This window comes from Cololabis saira, chromosome 16, assembly GCF_033807715.1.
Source record: "Cololabis saira isolate AMF1-May2022 chromosome 16, fColSai1.1, whole genome shotgun sequence".
Lineage (NCBI taxonomy): Eukaryota > Metazoa > Chordata > Actinopteri > Beloniformes > Belonidae > Cololabis > Cololabis saira.
In genome coordinates this window covers 40,118,497-40,140,361 of record NC_084602.1, presented here as the reverse complement: position 1 = coordinate 40,140,361, position 21,865 = coordinate 40,118,497, and the positions used below count along the sequence as shown (strand labels likewise).

Genomic DNA, 21,865 nt, shown 5'->3' with positions numbered 1-21,865 from the left:
GAAGCGTGGCTGCCATATCGCGCCTAACGGCCCCTCCGACCACCACCAACATTCATACACATTCAAACACATTCACACGGGGCAAGGTGGGTAAGGTGTCTTGCCCAAGGACACTACGACAGCAAACTGGGACAGAGCGGGATTTGAACCGCCAACCTTCCGCTCATTGGACGACCCGCTCTACCACCTGAGCTACTGCTGCCCAATCTTGGACCAGCGACTGCAAAGGTTCCCCCAGTTCCTGGATCTGGTCCCGTATCTCTAACAGGTGTTGGCCAGCGGAGCGTAAAGCTCTGCTAGCTCTGCTAGCTCTGCTAGCTCTGCTAGCTCGATGAAAACCAGTCACAAAGGGGCGGGGCTTTACACCATGACTGATGAAGGGGCGGGGCTTTACACCATGACTCACGAAGGGGCGGGGCTTTACACCATGACTCACGGGAGCGCCCAGGTAACAGTAATACCAGCTCCAACCAGTCTGCTTGTTGCTCCGCCTACGTCACATGACTCGTCTCTGACTTGTTGAACATCCGTCCAACGGTGTCCAGAGTTTCCTCGGTTCCCTTGGGTCAAGTTCCCTGGAGCCAGACTTAGGATAGCTGCAGGTTATTGATTGATCAGTTCTGAATTGGATATCTCTAATCAGCTGATGTTGGTGGACAACATATACAATAAATGACGTTATGTTGATTTGTTTGTTTCAAGTTTTCCATCTTTTCCCTTAATGATTGTAAATCACGTCGACCGGCACAACGATCGTTAAGTAACTTAATCCACCAGTTTAAAACAGCCGTGTCCTACTGAGCATGCTCAGTGCGACTGAAGGCACTTTTATGCCCGACATTCAATATAGATACTTCCATCCAGACCACAGGAAACAACACAGACTCGCCACTGCCCCCTGGTGGATGTGTTGATCAACAGCCATAGAAACGTACGTGAGGTCGGTGGGACGGTGGCGGAAACAACCCACACGATTAAAAAACTAGATGTAGGAGAAGCCTGTTGTGTATTTCAGGTTAGATCTGAGTCGGACCGTGAAGAAAACTGTAACCAGTGCATCTCTTATTGTCGGGGATTGTTTTGGGGCGTATTCCACTGAGACGTTGGACCGTTTCATCCATGCAAACACAAGTACAACATCACATAAGCGGTTTCATGAACTATCAGAACTCCAGTTTTATCTACAACGCGCTAACGTCTACAAACCAATTTGCAAAGGCGAACTTTTTGCTCATTTGAGGAAATTTGATGAGACTGAGTCTTTGAGCTTCAGCTACATCGTGGATGCTAACGTCTACCTCGCCATCGTGCCGTGTTCCCGCTAACCCCCCCGTTATCTGAGTCCCTTCCAGACCAGACCTGTAGAAGAAGTGGATGTAGCCACCGTGAAACCAGAAGTATTTGGAGAGCAGAGGGAAGTGTCAGGTTACCCAATAACGTAGGGTTGCCACCTTTCAGAGATAGAAATAAGGCATTGAAATTTGTTTATTTTATATGAAAAAACAAAATGCTTTGATTTAAAGTTTAAAGAGCTTTAATAACATTGAACTTGCATGACTGTACAGACAGCCAACCGTACTAGCAACTGAAATAGCCTCCTATGCTACGTATGTCCATCAGCCCAGATGTATAATATATTCTACAGGTGAAGAATATGGTGTAAAAGTTAATTTATTTCAATAATTCAACTAGAATATGGTGTAAAAGTTAATTTATTTCAATAATTCAACTAGAATATGGTGTAAAGGTTAATTTATTTCAATAATTCAACTAGAATATGGTGTTAAAGTTAATTTATTTCAATAATTCAACTAGAATATGGTGTAAAAGTTAACTTATTTCAATAATTCAACTAGAATATGGTGTAAAAGTTAATTTATTTCAATAATTCAACTAGAATATGGTGTAAAGGTTAATTTATTTCAATAATTCAACTAGAATATGGTGTAAAAGTTCATTTATTTCAATAATTCAACTTAAAAGGTGAAACTAACATATTACCTCGTCTTATTACATGCAAATCAAGATATGTTAAACCTTTATTTGTTATAATTTTGATGATTGAATTGTTTATTGATTTCATAAAATATTCAAATTTTTTTAGATTTTTTATTTGGGGTTTTCATAAACTGTGAGCCATAATCATCAAAATTATAACAATTAAAGGCTTGAAATATCTCACTTTGAATGTAGTGGGAAATAATATTTAAATTTGTTTAACTTTTAGTTGAATTTACTACCAATGAAGTTTTGCAATATATTCAAATTTTCCGACCTTCACCTGTATATTATAACATGAATAGATAAGAGCATAATAATATACTGTATGTCTGTATTGGTTCAATACTGAACTTTTAATTCCAAATTACGTAACAATTTCGTATTTCAAGGGACGGGTGGCAACCCTACGATAACGCCGCTGGTAGCTAGCCACATTGGTTGGCACCCTAACCCACTTCATTTATTTGACTCAATTGGAAAACAAAATTAAAGTTGGGGGGACCTATGACCTTTTGAGTTTAGTGAACCTCCCACTGTCCTCTGACCCGGTAGCTACATCCGTCTGTGATACAGAGTCTGAATCTGATTGGTGGATTGGGTGATGGGTGTCGGCCTCCTGACTGGTCCGTGGTGTGTTTTTGAGTGATGGGTGTCGGCCTCCTGACTGGTCCGTGGTGTGTTTTTGAGTGATGGGTGTCGGCCTCCTGACTGGTCCGTGTGTGTTTCTGCAGACGGATACCCCACCAACGAGATCATGTACCGGTGGCAGAAGAGGCCGGTGGAGGTGGCCGACCAGCGCTACTGGAGACTCTACCAGTTCGCCTTCGTAGGGATGAGGAACACCTCGGACGTGGCCCACACTCAGTCGGGTAAGACCCCAACCGGGACGGTTTTACGGGATTTAAGGCAGTAACCCACAGTGATCGCATACCTGCCAACATTGGGCTGTGAAAAAGAGGGAGGTTTTCTGGGGTAGCGGTTGGAATGCTCCACTCACAACATCCCCGCCCTGATATAAACAAGACCACTTTTAATGAGCTTTAAATCCATAGCTACAATGAAATGTGCTAAAATGTACCTCCCAAAATGACTCTACAGCCTTCTTGGAGCCAAATATGTTTAATATTAATAACAATAATATTAATATATTATGTATTAATATAATATATTAATGAATGTATATTATTACATGTATAGTATCACATATATTATTAATGTATTAATATAATATAATTACATAATATATATTAATATAAACATCCGTGGAATGCACGGACACGGCTGTGACGTCATCCGTGAAAGAGACTTTTCTTTGACTTTTCTGGCCGTTATAAAACATTTTTGACGGATATAAAGTCCATGACTTAAAAATATAGAATACAAAGATTAGTAATTGCCGGTGATTACAGCTGGAGGTTCCTGTGAACAGTTTTAGAGGCTTCTCTTTTACTATTGCGGTCTATGGGAAAAAAGCTTTCTGGGCCCCATGGGATTTTTTGTTGCAGTACCGCGGCTGGACACTGGGGGAAACCGGCGTGCCTTCTGAGCGCAAGATTGGGGGGCTGTAGATGGGGCGTCTACGTAGCTTGGACGTAGCAGTGACGTATGGCACGCAAGGCACGTAGGGCGGTGCTTTTGGGTTCGGTTGCCAGGTTTGTAAGGTACCACGCGGTACCACGACACATGAAACACCATTGTCTCATTTCACTTTAAAATCAGGAGATAAGTGGGAGAAATTACAAATCGGGAGCAGGGCGGGAGAAATGGTTGAAAATCAGGAGACTCCCGAATAAATCGGGAGTGTTTGCAGGTATGTGATGGACATGTCCTCTTCCTCTCAGGGGACTACGTGATCCTGACCATCTTCTTTGACCTGAGCCGGCGGATGGGCTACTTCACCATCCAGACCTACATCCCCTGCAGCATGATCGTGGTCTTGTCCTGGGTCTCCTTCTGGATCAACAAGGATGCCGTTCCTGCTCGGACGTCTCTAGGTTGGGTCTTTTATTACTTATGGCACTTTTCCACTAGCACCTACTCGACTCTCCTCCACTTGGTTTGGTTCTTTTCCACCAAGGGGTCTAAAGTGCTGAGTAGATACTTTTCTGTATCTATTTTGCCGAGGTTCTAAGCGGCAGAGTTGGGTTGTGATGTCATCACACTACAGGCCACCGATTGGTCGCGTTACAAAGTAACGCGTTACTGTAACGAGATTACATTCGCCAGTAACGCAGTAATGTAACGCGTTACAGTTGTAATTTGGGTAATCCCGTTATAGTTACTCTAAGACAAAAAAAAATACGTTACTTTAGTTACTTTAAGCTTTTCAGCTACATGTAGAACGGGAGAACAGAAAAGAAAATCAAACTTGCCTTTCATGCGTCTTCACGCGTTGCGCAACACTTGTCTGACTTAATGCTGATTTATGGTTCCGCGTTAAATCGACGCAGAACCTACGGCGTAGGGTACGCGGCGACACACACCGTACGGTGTGTGTCGCCGCGTACCCTACGCCGTAGGTTCTGCGTTGGTGTAACGCAGAACCATAAATCAGCCTTTAACGTGATCTTACGGGATTTTACGGGACTTCTGGTGCTGATCTGATCTGGGCACTGCAGTAATAAAGTTCCAACTACAGGACTGTCTCAGAAAATTTGAATATTGTGATAAAGTTCTTTATTTTCTGTAATGCAATTAAAAAAACAAAAATGTCATACATTCTTACAAATCAACTGAAATATTCCAAGCCTTTTATTATTTTAATATTGCTGATTATGGCTTACAGTTTAAGATTAAGATTCCCAGAATATTCAAATTTTTTTGAGATAGGATATTTGAGTTTTCTTAAGCTGTAAGCCATGATTTTTTAATATTAAAACAATAAAGGTTTGCAATATTTCAGTTGATTTGTAATGAATCCAGAGTGTATGACATTTTTGTAATTGCATTACAGAAAATCACAATATTCTAATTTTCTGAGATGATGGTGCAGCTCAGGTGATATTGCAGAGTAATCCAAAAGTAATGTAACTAGTAATGTAACTAGTTACTTTCAGCTACCAGTAACTAAGTAGTGTAAGGGATTACTTTTTTAAAAGTAACTAGTAATATGTAATGGATTACTTTTCTAAGGAGAGAATTAAAAAGGGATCTAGACGGAGATAAGGAACGATCAGATCCACCAGGAGCTCTGTCTCTTCATAGCTGCTCACGGCTCCAGCTGACTTTTCAGCAGCAGAGACAAACTAAAAAAAACTAAAAAGCATCGCCGCTTGAAGCTTCTCTCTCTCTCATTTAACTTGATATGGAACACAAGCCACTGGATCCAACCTCCTACTTCTGCTCCAGGTGCTGAATTGTAGTGGAAAAGAAACCAGGCCAAGTTGAATCGAGCCGAGCTGAGATGAGTAGAGCTGAGTAGGTGCTAGTGGAAAAGTTCCCTTAGTTAACGGTAGATGTTCAAACCCACCACCTTAACCTTCCCTACCAGTGAGAACCGGGGCTAAAAACCCTGCGCAGTTACAAAGAGCACTTTGGACCAACAAGTTTTAAGTTTTAAAGCCTACAACAGCCCGCGTTCCTACGCCACTGCAGTCCTCTTGGACGTCGCTCCATTGCTGGTTCGCATTTCCAACATAGTCCAGTTTCTTCTGCATCTGCCGGCCCGGGAAAGACAAAGACCCAACGTGTGTCTTTGGAAGAGCATACGGTCACTTTGCGGCCACTTTGCGGCACTTCCATGCGAGGTTGGCCTAGGTGCGAGAACGGTGACCCCTGAGGACCCTGGATATAAAAACTCATTTCCAAGTTAATGAAAGAGAAGAATTTACAGAAAGGTCTTGTCTTGGACCGTGATGTAGTTAGTGACGTAGTTTAACTGATGTTTGATTGACATCCCTGAAAGGAACCTGTCTCCCCCCGACCCTCGCAGGTATCACCACGGTGCTCACCATGACGACGCTGAGCACCATCTCCAGGAAGTCCCTGCCGAAGGTTTCCTACATCACGGCCATGGACCTGTTCGTCTCCGTCTGCTTCATCTTCACCTTCGCCGCGCTGATGGAGTACGGAACGCTGCACTACTTCACCAGCAACCGGCAGACCAAGAAGGCCAAGGCCAACAACAACAACCACGCGCAGGTACCGAGCTTTCCGCTAGGCCGTGGCGAGATGCCACACCGTTGCGCGCTAACCGCTAACCTGTCTGTGTTTTCCAGATGCAGCACCGGGCCTCCAGCATGGTGAACATCCGGCCCGGCGTGTCGCTGCTGCAGATGAACAACATCGCTCCGTACCACGAGGAGGACGACTTCGCCTACGAGTGCCTGGACGGGAAGGACTGCGCTAGCTTCTTCTGCTGCTTCGACGACTGCCGCTCCGGCGCCTGGCGCGAGAACCGGATGCACGTCCGCGTCTCCAAGATCGACTCGTACTCGCGGATATTCTTCCCCACGGCGTTCGGCCTGTTCAACCTGGTCTACTGGGTCGGGTATCTGTACCTATAAACCCGGTCTTAAACGAGGGGGGGCTGGAGTTTTACATCCGCAAACATTTTAGGTTTACAGAAAATAAAAACACATTTTCACGCTTCAAAACCGCCATATTTGCAGTTAGCGTTGACAGTCTCGCTCTCCAACGTGACCCCGGAATGGAGGTAATGGGGAGGTCAGAGGTCAGGGGGAGGTCAGAGGTCATGGGGAGGTCAGAGGGAAGTCATGGGGAAATTGGAGGTCAGGGGGAAGCCAGAGGTCGGGGGAAATCGGGGGGAAGTCGGAGGTCGGAGGGAAGTCGGAAGTCGGGGGGGAAGTTGGAAGTCAGGGGGAAATCGAAATTTGGGGGGAAGTCAGAGGTCGGGGGGAAGTCGGAAGTTGGGGGGAAGTCAGAGGTCGGGGGGAAGTCGGAAGTTGGGGGGAAGTAAGTGAGAAGTCGGAGGTCAGGGGGAAGTTGGAGGTTGGAGGTCAGAGGTCAGGGGGAAGTCGGAAGTCAGGGGGAAGTCGGGGGGAAGTTGGAGGTCAGAGGTCAGGGGGAAGTCGGAAGTCAGGGGGAAGTCGGGGGGAAATTGGAGGTCAGAGGTCAGGGGGAAGTCGGAGGTTAGGGGGAAGTTGGAAGTCGGGGGGAAGTCGAAATTTGGGGGGAAGTCAGAGGTCGGGGGGAAGTCGGAAGTTGGGGGGAAGTAAGTGAGAAGTCGGAGGTCAGGGGGAAGTTGGAGGTCGGAGGTCAGGGGGAAGTCGGAAGTCAGGGGGAAGTCGGGGGGAAGTTGGAGGTCAGAGGTCAGGGGGAAGTCGGAAGTCAGGGGGAAGTCAGGGGGAAGTTGGAGGTCAGAGGTCAGGGGGAAGTCGGAAGTCAGGGGGAAGTCGGAAGTCAGGGGGAAGTCGGGGGAAGTTGGAGGTAGGGGGGAAGTAAGGGGGAAGTCGGGGGGAAGTTGGAGGTAGGGGGGAAGTAAGGGGGAAGTCGGGGGGAAGTTGGAGGTTGGGGGGAAGTCGGAAGTCAGGGGGAAGTCGGAGGTCAGGGGGAAGTTGGAGGTCGGAGGGAAGTCGGAAGTCAGGGGGAAGTCGGGGGGAAGTTGGAGGTAGGGGGGAAGTAAGGGGGAAGTCGGGGGGAAGTCGGAGGTCGGGGGGAAGTCGGAAGTCAGGGGGAAGTCAGGGGGAAGTCGGGGGGAAGTCAGGGGGAAGTCAGGGGGAAGTTGGAGGTTAAATGGGAAGTCAGAGGTCAGAGGGAGGTCAGGGGGAAGTCGGAAGGATGTCGGGGGGAAGACGGAGGTCAGGGGGATGTCAGGTGGAAGTCGGGGGGATGTCAGGAGAATGTCAGAGGTCAGGGGTCAGAGGGAGGTCACGGTGCGAGCGTTGGACGACCTGAGTGTCTGCAGATGCTAAACTCCAGTCACCACCGAGGAAATATTGCCATCAAACCTTCGAAGAGTCGTTGATGTTGTTCAGAAGCTGGAGGGGGATGGGGGGGGCATTGCATTTTGTAGCTGTAACCTGGAACTTTAAACGGTGTGTCTTGATTTTCCTTGAAGTCTTTCATCAGTTGAGTTTTCAGCGTCGTCGTTGCTCATCTTCAAACACATGAGCGTCTTCGTCGCTCGCAGGACTGTTTTCCCAGGAGACGCCTGAGGAAACGTTTCATCAAGAGCATCTTCTTTTAACCGACAGCAGTTTCTTTGGTTTCGCCATCGTGGCGTTTTAACTCAAACTCTGCAGCTCGTTCGTGCTTGTAGATCCGCTGTGTTTCTGCACTCAGATCACATCAGAATTATTACAACGGGATGATTGATTGATGGTTGATCCACCATCGAACGTCAGCCTTAACCAAAAATTTGCCTTTTTGTCCATAATTCAACAGTGATTTAACATCGTTAGCTATCTGGGGAGGCTCCGACCGGAGACCAGAACACGAACGTGGTACCTGGAAATTCTGCTCTCTTTAAAAGAAAGATCCTCTTAGGGTTGCAAAATTCCGGGAATTTTCAAAGTTGGAAACTTTCCATGGGAATTAACGGGAATATATGGGAATTAACAGGAATAAATAAGAAATTTACAGAATTGAAGGTTGGCCCTTAACAGGGAACTTAAATATAGTTGGGGGAAATATATTGTAGCATAGTCTTGGCTAAAACAACCAGATTTAATGCAAGTACACTCCTCAATCACATGCACACAGCACATTGCTTACTGCAGGGCTATTGAGGCCACGCCCCCTACAGGCACTGTGCATTCCTCCATCACATGCACAGGTGATTTCTTGAAGCCTGGAGGCCACACATTTGAGCTCAAAGCACAAGACTATTGAAGCCACACATTTGAGCCCACGGACTATATAAAGTCAAGTAAGTTTTGATAATATTATGGGGTAAATATATTTGATCTATAATGGTATTAATGTTTAACTTGCAAATATTAAATAAAAATGTATTAACACAGTAGCTAGCTAGCGGGTAAGTTAGGTTCTAATGTTTGGATATGATACAGTTTGTTTAAATTACCCCCAATTTCCAGTTAATTCCCATAAATTCCCATAAATTCCCATAAATTCCCAATAATTCCCATAAATTCCCATAATTCCCATAGAAAGTTTCCAATTTGGAATATTTCCAAAATTCCCCAGCTTAACTTCCCATGTAAAGTTTCCGGAAAGTTTCCGGAAATTTACCGGAAATTTTCCACCCCTTTGCAACCCTACTCTTGATGGATATTTACCGATAAACAGGTGTCAGACCTCCGACCCGAGAGCTGAACCTGCTCAGAAACTCCTTCGTGGAGTCGGTTTGTAACTTTTCACCACGTTTTATAAAAACGGCCCGTCTCCTCCGCTGGTGAAAACGGCTCAGAAAGTACTTGAACATCTTCGTGTACGTCTGTATACTTGTATATATCCGTCTGCAGAGCTTAGCCCCGCCTCCTGCCAGAGTGGGCGGAGTCAACGCGCGACGGTCGACGTCGGGCGTCGCTGAACTCGCCCCGGCGGGCGACGTCGGTGCAGCCGTGCGTTTCTCAGCAGCGTTTCCATGACGACCTCTCCAGGTTTCCGAGTAGCTGCAGATGCTTTTAATCTCATCCATATTTTATATCCAAACACAGCGAACACAAAGGTTTGATTCAGTGTTCTGAGCTGGAGAAACGAGGCGTTCACGGCTCCTGCATGTGAAACCTCGGCCGTTAACAGACAAATTCATTCTTCATCTGAAAATAATCAGCCATTTATGTAAATAGGAGAAGGAGACGTCAGCTTTCAGCTCTAAACGCCTGCTATCTTTTTGAAAAGCCAGTTAACCAGCAGCAAACAGACGAGCTTGCCTTGATTTAAAAGCGATAAAAAGAATAAATACAAGTTAAGTGCTACTTTGATTTCGTTTGTCGTGCTCTTAAGTGTCTAAACGTAACCCGCCGAGATGAAACACGGATGTTCTGCTTCTGTAACCACAAAGAAAAGGTTTTTACACTCAGAATCACCAAAGAAACAGTTTAGTTTGGTCTCCTCCTGCAGACGCTGGTTCTGTCTCGACCCGTAAACCCGAACATGCCGGGCCCCCAGGACGGGCCCCCAGGACGGGCCCCCAGGACGGGCCCCCAGGACGGCCCCCAGGACGGCTCACACTTTAGTTTAAAGTGAATAAAAGTACTGGAGGATGTCGACCTATGCAAACATGATTATTCCTGTTTGGTATCGCCGGGCTAATTTACTTCATTTGGTGTCGAACTTATTCAATTTCTCCGTTTACTGATGTTTTAAATCAGGAAGAAAATTAGGAAACGTCACAGTTCAGCCGTCGGTGGATGAATCGGTTTTCCTTAAAAACAACGGAAATCCAGAAAAACTGTAACAGAACCCTCGAAGGTACAAACCTCCGTCACATCTTTCACTTGTTTCCATGGAGACGGACGTCGAACATGAGTCCTCGTAGAAATACCGTCTCGTAAACGCCACAGACCCGAGCGGTTTCTGCTGGAGTCCAGCGTTCGGGACCAACGTCGTAGCTGCCGTTCACGTACGCTAGGTGGTGTAACTACACCCCAAACCGCTAGGTGTGTAGTTACACCCCAAACCGCTAGGTGGTGTAGTTACACCCCAAACCGCTAGGTGGTGTAGTTACACCCCAAACCGCTCAGTGTTGCCAACTCCTCAGTAAGGAAAGTCGCTATTGTCCCAAAAGTCGCTAGAAGTCACTAAATGACGTCATCGCCTAATTTGCATAATGGGCAATTTGCATATAAAAAGAATCCCGCTCTGCAAGCCAGCGGCGGCTTTGCGCAAGCGCATTTCATTTGCAGTCTGATATGATATGAAAAGCTTTAATGTCCCCGAAGGGCAATTTGGTTTGCAACCACAGGACAACATACATATATATCCCACTTCAAACACACAATACAATAAATAAATAAATATAATAAAAACAGTCAACACATCACATTGTTCCCCCTATATGCTGTTTAAAAACTTTACCGCAGATGGGATAAATGACCTGAGGTACCTGTTTGTTTTGACCCTACAAGGAAAAGTGTACCTTCTCTTGGAAGGGAGAAGCTGAAACTCAGCATGAAGAGGATGGTGAGGGTTCGCCAGAATGGCCTTTGCCCTCCGAGTGGCTCTGGCTTGATAAATGTGATCCAGATCATTCAGGCTAATGCCAATTGTTTTCCGGCAGAGTTTGACCACATTCCTCAGCTTGTTTTTATTTAAAATGCTGAGGTTACCAAACCAGCAGATCAAAGCAAAAGTTAAAATAGACTCAATAAAAGATGAATAAAACATTTTAAGAAGCTTCTTATCGACGTTAAAACACCTCAGTTTTCTCAGATAAAACAATCTCTGATTTGCCTTCCTACAGATAGCGTCTGAGTTGATTCCAAAAGACAGTTTGTTGTCCACGATGGTGCCTAAATACTTGTACTGGCTGACGACTTCCACTGCTGTGCCTTTAAGAAAGGTTTGAGTTGTGACAGGCGGATTCTTCCGAAAATCAAGAATCATGTCCTTTGTTTTTGACACATTGAGTTGCAGGTAGGAGTTATCACACCATCTAGCAAAATAATCAAGGACAGGTCCATGGCCCACCTCCTGGTCCTGCAAGAGGCTGACAATCACGGAGTCATCAGCAAATTTGATTATAAACCTTGACTCGAACATGCTCTTACAATCATTGGTGTAGAGCATGAACAGTAGAGGTGACAGGACACACCCCTGGGGCGAGCCTGTGGAACACAGCAGAGAATCAGACAGGGTTTCATTGACACGAGTTCTCTGCGGCCTCATAGTCAGAAAGTCGACTAACCAACATATGGTTCCCAAATTAATGCTGGGTATTTTTGACAGCCTTTGAGCAAGAATATGAGGCTGCATGCAGTTAAAAGCTGATGAAAAATCAGCAAAGCATAGGCGTGCATGTGTTTTCCTACCCTCCAGGTGCCTGACAACAAAATTCAACAGTGTTGCCACAGCATCCTCCACCCCTTTCCTGGGTTGATAGGCAAATTGGAGTGGATCAATAATTGTCTGTGTCACAGAGAGCAAGCTTTTTTTCACCATGCGCTCAAAACTCTTCATCACCACTGAGGTGAGGGCCACAGGACGATAATCATTCAGTGTCTGGACGCGGAGTGGTGAGGGTCTCCTCTCTGCTCTAATCTGCCCACCAGATAAGTCTCCAATAACACCAGAAAAAGTCGCTAGATTTGTCGCTAGTCACTTTTTTGAAAAAAAAGTTGCTATAGGGGTCTGAAAAGTCGCTAAATCTAGCGACAAAGTCGCTAAGTTGGCAACACTGAAACCGCTAGGTGGTTTAGTTACACCCCAAACCGCTAGGTGGTGTAGTTACACCCCAAACTGCTAGGTGGTGCAGTTACACCCCAAACCGCTAGGTGGTGTAGTTACACCCCAAACCGCTAGGTGGTTTAGTTACACCCCAAACCGCTAGGTGGTGTAGTTACACCCCAAACTGCTAGGTGGTGTAGTTACACCCCAAACCGCTAGGTGGTGTAGTTACACCCCAAACCGCTAGGTGGTTTAGTTACACCCCAAACCGCTAGGTGGTGTAGTTACACCCCAAACCGCTAGGTGGTGTAGTTAGATGCTAAACCGCTAGGTGGTGTAGTTACACCCTAAAACCGCTAGGTGGTGTAGTTAGATGCTAAACCGCTAGGTGGTGTAGTTACACCCTAAAACCGCTAGGTGGTTTAGTTAGATGCTAAACCGCTAGGTGGTTTAGTTACACGCTAAACCGCTAGGTGGTGCAGTTACACCCCAAACCGCTAGGTGGCGGTGTAGCTTTTTCTCTGAGGATCAGACGTTAGTTATATTTCTAGGAAAGCTCCCATCAGGCTACAACTCAGCAGAAATACGTCATTGGTCAAACGTAGAACCGTAAATCACAACAGAGGCGTGTTCTATCCAGCGCCGATCTTTCTGCGTTGTGTTTAATTCTAAACTTTTATCTTTAATTTGCTGTTTGTAGGTTTGGGGTTTTAAAAAAAACTGTTAGTCAAGACATCATCGTGTTGACTCATCAGAGTCGACCATCTCTCGGTTCCCAGTTCATAAATCTTCTAAGAACCTTCACGGTTCCCTCTCAATACATTTAAAGGCAGGTTAAGCAATTTTACCTGATTTCTCATGCAGAACGGGCGAGGAGGCGCTAGCTTTGTGTTTCATTGTTTCGTCTCAGATATGAAATATTTCCTAAAAAGTATTTTACCTGTAGCCTACTGTTAGACTATAAAGGCTAGATTAAAGTAATATACGTACTTTAACTAAAGTATTAACTCAATATTTATTAAATCCCTACTGAAAAATATATTGGATTAAACTGTAAAAACAACGGTAAAACTGAAGGGAGGAGTCAAACTCTCCGTCTGCAGGACGAGGATGTGAAAAGAAGGAGAAATCAACAATAATGTTATCAAAAAACCAAAAACATACGAGCAGGAAACACTAGAGGACAAGAATGAATCAGAATGACAACGGACCAGCAAGGGAGTAAAAAACGGGACCAAATACGAATCCTTGAACAAAGTTTCCTGAGAACAAAGATCAATGTCGGCATCCAGACGAGTCCAAACCCGCGGATGTGTTGTAGCTCCGCCCCTTTAACCCAGGATGCATCTGGTCCTGGTCATCGATGGCCAATCCCGGCGTCCTGATACGGACGGCCGAGTCGTTACCAGAGTTGATCACAAGCTGACTATGATCAATGATCGTATCAGGCGAACATCTGAATGTAGAGGTTTCTGAATGTGTCTTATCCCGGGGTGTTCTTGTCCGTTCGTGAACACTTCTGCTTTTCTTGCGGTCGCGGCAGAGAAACGACGCCGTAAGCCCGTTAAGTTAACGTTGGCGGTACCGAGTTCGGTTCCCTGGTGTTCTCCGAGCCGGGAACTGTTGACGAGAACCGAGTTTGGTTCTACTGTCAGTGACTACGTTTCCATACAGTCAATAACCCTTTTCTAACCGGAATATTAGCAATAACCCGGTTTTGCATGGCCATGTAAACACCAATAACCCGTTTGAATAACCAGAATTTGCTCATATTCCGGTTTTTAAAAACCCGAATATGAGCCCTGGGTTACTCCTTTTAAAACCCGAATATTGGGTCATGTAAACGCCAAACATAATATCCCCACCAGAAGGAACAGGAATCTGTTTTCTGCGCATGTTCTTTTCGCAAGGAATCCTGGTCTTTTGAGTCCAGGAAGTTCTTATAAACACGGAGAAACCAAGACCAGGAGGAGACTAATCACTTCATAAATGTAATGAAGGATATTGGTTGGCATTTGTAGACGGTAGAAAGTACCGCGATAGCCAGATTTACAGAAAGGTGAGCGAAAAGTTGCACGAAGAAGGATTTGTACGAACGCCAGACCAGATCAAGCTCCGCTGGAAGACGCTGAAAAAGGAGAACTACAGGGCTTTTGTACGGTATTGTTGTTTTGGTTTTGGATACAGGAAGAAGAAGCGGAAATGGCGGTAATTGCGTCATGATGTTCTCCGCGTGTCGCTGGTTTGATCCAGATATCCCAAATGATTAATCACCATGGATACAGGGATAACCCTGTTAGCTCACACATGGAAACACATTATTCCCAATGTTTCACTAACCGGAATATTGACCTTAACCCCAATTTTGACTGCATGTAAACGTAGTCACTGATGCCTTTCACGTATGCCATCCAACCATCGTCTACCGCGGGGCGGGTGGCCGTAGGGCCAACGCGTCCCCAGAACTATTAGAATCCGTGACCCAAACTCTTCCACATCTTCCAACAAAGGAACTGGGATCTTAGATCTGATGTAGCATTTCCAGCAGTTGTAGTAAACTATTGCACCAAAAGTAAAGTCTGCAGATTCGGAGGTTTCAAAATGTCTAATCACGACTTCTAAATGTCTCGTCCTACGTTTCGGGTTAAAGCGTATCTTCTTTACCGTTTGTGATTGTTCATATTTGCCAAATGAATAGAGGAGGGTTGAGAGAGAGTTCAGTCGTCAACACTCGACCGTCTCGGCCTCAGAAATAGCTTTTTGGCTGGAAACGGTTGTTGGGAACTTCACCAGGCGCTCTGACAGCGCGGCGAGTGCGCCGTCTCGCGGCGTAGCCCTCCCTGTACGTAGCGAAGGACTCTTCAAATCAAATGCTGTACCTCTCAGCCTGACAACCTCAGAAACGGGACCGCGTGCTCGCGAGAGCAAAGCCGTCCGCCGCTCTGTACGCCGCTCAGCTCAAGCCATACGAAGACGACTGTCATCTCTCCGTGTACAGTGTCATCTCCTGTAAATGTTGCTCATGTTGTATTGTGTATTACTAACTCAACACACTGTGAGAATAAAAGCCGTGCCTGGAAAAACTCAGAAGTGTCGTCTGTCTTTTCCTCGTTGAGTCACTCGACAGCCATTGGCTCGTCAGCGTCCGAGGGGCGGGGCTTGTTTGACAGTTTTACAGGTTTCACCAAGAATTTTTGGCTTTGTGACAGAAAAACTAATTTACAGCATCAAACTTTGAGGTGGGGTTTCCTTGTTAAGTTATAGACATGTTAAGTTCTGCAGAGCAAAGATAGCAAAGCATGATGGGAAGTTGGTGGTGGAGATGAAGATGGATCATTCTTAAAGGAGCATGAGGCTCCTTTTAAGAAATGAGACTCTCTAGCGCCACCCTTCACCACGACGGCCGTTGGGGGTACTGCAGCCAACAGTGAAGCCGGCACGGGAGAACGGGGAGAACGCGCATGCAGCGTCATGTGACGTCACATCCACAGCCCAGCGCGGGAAATTCAGGACCGAATTGCAGCACATTTTGCAGCACACAGCCTGTTCAAGGCAATGGAGAGATACACTAGAGGAATCATTCTTTTGGGTTTGGAACGCTTCATCTGACATTATTACTAGAACACTTAAAATGTATACGGATTTTTTTCATAAATCTTGCCACAATCCGGCCTCAAGCTCCTTTAACTCCAAATCATGACAAACGTCATCTCCGGGTTCTTCAACAATACAGTTCAACTCAACAGATTATTCTGATTAATACAAAGCCAATAAAATAATAATAATAATTAAAGCTGCAAGCAGCAATGAACGGGCCCTCGCGCGTGCAATTTTCACCAATTATGTTTAAGGATTCAAAACCGAGTCCGATGAAACCACCCACGACTCTTTATGTCAAACCATTCAAAAGTTACGGCAGAAAATAGTAACTATCAAATATCGACCAATCAGCTACTAGCATCACTTCCTGTTTAACGTTGAAGTTTGACGCGGCGCCACGGCCACGCCATTTCACGAAAACTCATGATCTTGATAACTTTTCATTGTTAACGTCTTTTGTGTCTCCTGAGCGAGTTTTATGTCGAACGGACGATCCTGCTAGGAGGAGTTCGTTAAAGTACGACACCTGAAAATGGCATAAATTGCGCCAAAATTACACATTTTATAATTCAAAATGGCCGACTTCCTGTTGGGTTTGGGCCATGGCACCAAGAGACTTTTCTTTAAGTTGCGACATGATACATGTGTGTACCGATTTTCGTGCATGTACGTCAAACCGTATTGTGGGGCTTGAGGCACAAAGTTTTCTAGGGGGCGCTTGGTGCAAAATTTGGTGACTTTTGGGGCACGTTTAGGGGGAAAAAAGGCCCTCATTTCGTTGGAAGAAAAACGAGAACAAGAACAACTCCTACAGATACAATAGAATATTTCAGGAAATGTTGATATGGGCAGGTTCTGGTTCTGTCTGAGGTGGTTCTGGTTGTGTTTGGGGTTATTCTGGTTCTGTCAGACGGCTGAGCTCCGGGTCGGCTCGGCTGCTTCACATGAAATCACTCCACCAGACCTTTTCCTAGACGTTCCTCCCACTTTAAGTGCATAAAAGCTTTTTTACGCTCAGACAGAAGCTCAGAACGCGGCTGACCCGGTTTAAATGGACCTGCAGGACGTCTCTGGAGGCCCGTCAACCCTCTCAGCCTCTCAGATCTCAGACTTTTGAGGAACAACGTGACAAAAAGCCCTTTCAAAGCCGCTGCGGGTTATTTAGAGCCGTCTCTTTGTTCTGGTCCTTGAAGCCGCGGCTGCTCGACTTTCCAGGGAAGCACCAATTACCTCGCGGGCCGAGTCACCGGCCCAGTCGCAGGACGGCGGCGCTGAAGGACTCGTCTCCTGCTGAGACGTGATTATAGGCTACGGGACGTGATTATAGGCTACGGGGAAGTGAGGAGGTGCGAAGCTGCCGCCGCCTGGAACATTAGAGAGCAGGAGGAACCTTAAAGCTTGGTAAAGAGCAGATGTGGAGCCGCTTTTTACTTTCCATGTTGCTAAGAGGATAATTAGACAATTAATGAAGTGCAGAAATATTTACATATATTTTCAGAGACAAATTCAGGATGTTTCACGTTTGTCGTGTCAGTTTTAATACATATAATTAAAGATATTATATATTTATATATATTTATATTTCAGCTCTTCACGTGTTTCTTAACACTCTCGATTTTTTTGGGTGGAGGAGGAATCTAGTGACTCTTAGGGCCAAATCCACAAAGAATAGATTGCGCTGTGAATTGCGCCGCATTTGCGCCCGCAATTTGCCCCGCTTTAAGGTCCTATTCACAAAAGATTTTGCTCTAATGATATGCCGGCGCAAACACGGCCATAAAGTTTTGCAGTAACTTCATTAACACCGGATCGGGATCAGATCAGGATCTGACGGTAATTCGTGTTCTGTGTTTTGCTACACACACCTACAGGTCAGCTGTTAAACACACACATTCTAGATTTATATGTTTATATGGTGGAATTGTTTGTAATAAAGCAGCCCCTACTGTATGGATGAATCCTGAACTCCGTCCTGTTATTTTTATTTTTAAATCCGAGATAAGTCCACAACCCTACTTGATCTGACTGTAGATTTCACATTTAATATCATTCAGTATCACACAGGCTTGAATGATATTGAAGAGAGAGAGAAACAGAGACAGACGGGGAGTGAAGCCTGAATTATGGTTCTGCGTTAAATCGACGCAGAGCCTACGCCGTAATCTCTGTGTTGGTGTAACGCGGAACCATAAATCAGCCTTGAGGAGTGAGTTTGCGCGTAGTTAATACACGCTTCGAAAAGATGGTATTTGCTCCACTATTTTTGCGTGTGGCAAATAGCGCTGGCCTTTGTGAATTAGACGTTTTTTGCAATGAGGCTTATTTGCATAGAAAGGGGGCAATTTTGCGCCGAATGTATGAATATTACCTAATTTACATGCATGCAAATGGCACAGGCGCACCATGACACTATTTGCTTGGCAGCGCAGTTTGTGGTGCAATTGGCCCTTTGCGGGTGCTTTGTGAATTAGACGCTCTCTTTTTGTCTCATTTGCACCGGTTTAGCGGCCGCAAAAGCCGTGCAATCCTTTTGTGGATTTGGCCCTTAGTTTGTATCAAATGTTGCTACTAAAACATCTGGAAGACGGAATCAACCGAGGCTCCAACCTTGGCTCCAACTGAGGCTCCAGCCGAACTCCAACCGGGCTCCAACTGGGTCTCCAACCGGGGCTCCAACCTAGACCCGTCCACACGTAGCCGGGTATTTTTAAAACCGAATATTTCCCCCCTCCGTTTATAAAAAAATTTGCATCCACATTACATCGTTTTAAAAAAAAACCCTTCCACACGTAACCGAAGATCTGCGTTTTCGACCACATTCATAAGCATTCTAACCTGTAGATCATCTGCGCCTGCCGGGGAAGCACTTCCCCGGCAGGCGTGTCTCCTTCTCCCCCCCGTGTCCTGCCACGGAGCTGTCGACGCAGCCCTACGCCGTAGCCTACGCCGTAGGGTACAGCGTACGGTGCGCGTCACCGCGTACCCTACGGCGTAGGCTCTGCGTCGGTGTAACGCAGTAAACGGTGGTCAAGACCAGAGACCATTTATTTAATAAATAGAGAACAGATGCTGGATCATCTGTATTTCTATAGTAAACAAAAGGCGCACGTCAGAGCAGATTTGTTGTTGTTTTGGTGCATAATGTGACGTTCGAAAACGCAAAACTGCGGTTGTGTCTGTCTACACGCATCTACATAAACGGAGTTTTCAAAGATCTTCACTTTGCCCGGAGTTTTTTTAAACATTCGTTTATTTGCGTTTTGATGTGGATGACAGGTCCAAACGTAGGAAAATATCTCCGGTTTAGCAGATATCCGCAGATATCCGGCTACGTGTGGACGGGGTCCTAGACTCCAGTTGGGGGTCCAACGGGGCTCTAGTGGAGCTCTAATGTGGGCTCCATCCGAACTCCATCCAAACTCCAACCTGGGCTCCAACCTCGACTCCAGAGGAGCTGACACGATGATCGTGGTTCATTCAGCTGACTTAGAAACTCCGAGAGCCGACATTCCATCTTCCGGTTTGAGGTAAATCAGACCTGAAAGACGTTGCAGCTCCTGTACTGACCACCGGGGGCAAAACGAGTGGATCTCTGTTAACCCCCATGATGCCTTCTTCACAGGAGAGTTAAACATTCCCACACCCTGACTTACATCCATGACAACTTTACGGGTTCTTTTGTTTTCAGGTAAAATTATATAAATTAATTAATTAATTAATACATCTGACGACTAAACGAATCACAGACGTTCAGACCTTGAAGACGAGACGATGACTAACCATGACTCCACCAGGGCTGCTTCTCTCTCCGAGACCATGAGGACAGACGTCTAGACCAGGGGTCGGCAACCCGCGGCTCCAGAGCCGCATGCGGCTCTTTAGCGCCGCCCTAGTGGCTCCTGGAGCTTTTTCAAAAATGTTTGACCTTTTTTTTCCTTTTTTCCTTTTTTCCTTTTTTCTCTTATTTCTTTTTTTATTTTCCTTTTTTCTTTTTTCTTCTTTTTCCTTTTTTCTCTTTTTTTCTTCCTTTTTCCTTTTTTTCTACTTTTTTTCTTTTTTTCCTTTTTTTTCTTTTTTTTCTTTTAATTTTTTTTCTTCTTTTTTTTCTCATTTTCATTTTATCTTCTTTTCTTCTCTTTTTCCTTTTTTTCTCTTTGTTTCTTCCTTTTTCCTTTCCTTTTTAATCTCGACATTTCTACTTTTTTCTCGACATTTCAACTTTTTCATGAAATTTTGACTATTTCCTCGACATTTAGACTTTTTTCTCGAAGTGCATAATGAAAAGGCTGATACAAGACTTTTCATTTTTTGCGGCTCCAGACATATTAGTTTTTTGTGTTTTTGGTCCAATACGGCTCTTTCAACATTTTGGGTTGCCGACCGCTGGTCTAGATCTAGTCTAATTTATTTGAGGTTGTCCAGATTTTCAGGCGTTGAATAAGGAAACACCAGTCGGTGGTGGAGGTGGTGGTGGAGGTGGTGGTGGTGGTGGTGGAGCGCAGCGGTGGTGTAGGTGGAGTTGGTGGAGGTGGTAGAGGTGGTGGAGGTGGTGGAGGTTGTGGAGGTGGTGGTGGAGCGCAGCGATGGTGGTGGAGCGCAGCCTTCCTCTGCTGAAGTAAATCCCCCCTGAAGTGTGACGGTGCATTACAGGCGTGCAGGAGATGGGCTGGACCCGGTGACCCTCACGGCTCGCTGGAGCTGAAGGTGGTGGCATTTCCACGGACCGTGAACAGACACATGGACATGCCCGACCCGTTGACCCTGACGGGGGGGTTGCTGGTTCTGTTGTGTCGAGGGGGAAACGGGTCATTTCACATCACTGATGGACCAACTCCATCCAGGTGGGAGCGGTTCCTTCTGGGATGAAGATGGATCCGGACCTGAGGGGGTAACATGTGGTACAGTGGGGGGTGGTGGGCTATAAGACTGATCCTGGATGTTTGTGGGTTTCCTCCCGCAGGATTATGGTCTGTTACTGGGGACGGTTCCTGGTGTCTCCGGGCTGAAGGACGCTCGACGTCCATGAAGGGACATAAAAGGTCTCTCAAGAGATGTTGTACCACACCATGATATAATAATAATAATAATAATAATAATAATAATAATAATAATAATAATAATAATAATAATAAATATTATTATTATTATTATTATCATCATCATAATAATAATAATTATCATAACGATAGTAAAAATAATAATAATAATAATAATAATACCTATACCCATAACAACAACAATAATAATAGTAATAATAACGATAATATTAATAATAATCATAATAATAATAATAATGATGATAAATAATAATGATAATATTAATAATAATAATAATAATAATAATAATAATAATAATAATAATAATGATAATAATAATAATAACAATACTTAAATAATAATAATAAAATAATAACTAACAACCACAATAATTAAAAAATAAAAATGATGATGATAATAACAACAATAGTAATAATAATGACGATAATAAAAATAATACCAATAACAACAATAACAACAATAATAATAATACATATTATTATATTAATAATAAGGATAATATTACTAAAAATAATAATGATGTTGATAATAACAATAATTTTAAAATAATAACAATAAAAACAACAACAATAATTATAAAGATTATGGTGATGATAATAATAACAATAGTAATAATGATAACAATAATAATATTAATAGTAATAATAATAATAATAATAATAATAATTGAAATAATAACAACAATAATAATATTGATGAAGATGATGATAATAATAATGATAATATTGTGGGCAATACTAAGTACCCCCTTCTGCGTCCATAGGTTTTGAGGGAGTAGATTTCATCCGGGTCACGAACCGATCAGCGTAAAATGATGTTTTCGTAATTTGCTCATCAATAAAATCCAGTGCAGAGAAGGAAAGATATCAGCAATAATCTGAGAGGCAATAGTTGCTACAGATTCATCTGAAGGTTTATTAAACCATTTTCAGACCATTTGGGTTTCAACAGTGAA

The 21,865-nt window shown here is 44.6% G+C and overlaps 1 protein-coding gene across 1 annotated transcript in view; it reads left to right on the top strand.

The window, feature by feature from the left end:
* gabrg1 (gamma-aminobutyric acid type A receptor subunit gamma1) overlaps positions 1-6,596 on the top strand; it is a 38,752-nt gene extending 32,156 nt beyond the window's left edge. Inside the window, exons 6-9 of the mRNA XM_061744079.1 lie at positions 2,733-2,870; positions 3,843-3,995; positions 5,933-6,141; positions 6,219-6,596. Of these exons, the coding sequence (XP_061600063.1) occupies positions 2,733-2,870; positions 3,843-3,995; positions 5,933-6,141; positions 6,219-6,506 (788 nt within the window). The 3' untranslated portion in view covers positions 6,507-6,596. The remainder of the gene's footprint in view (positions 1-2,732; positions 2,871-3,842; positions 3,996-5,932; positions 6,142-6,218) is intronic.
* The last annotated feature ends 15,269 nt before the right edge of the window (positions 6,597-21,865 follow it).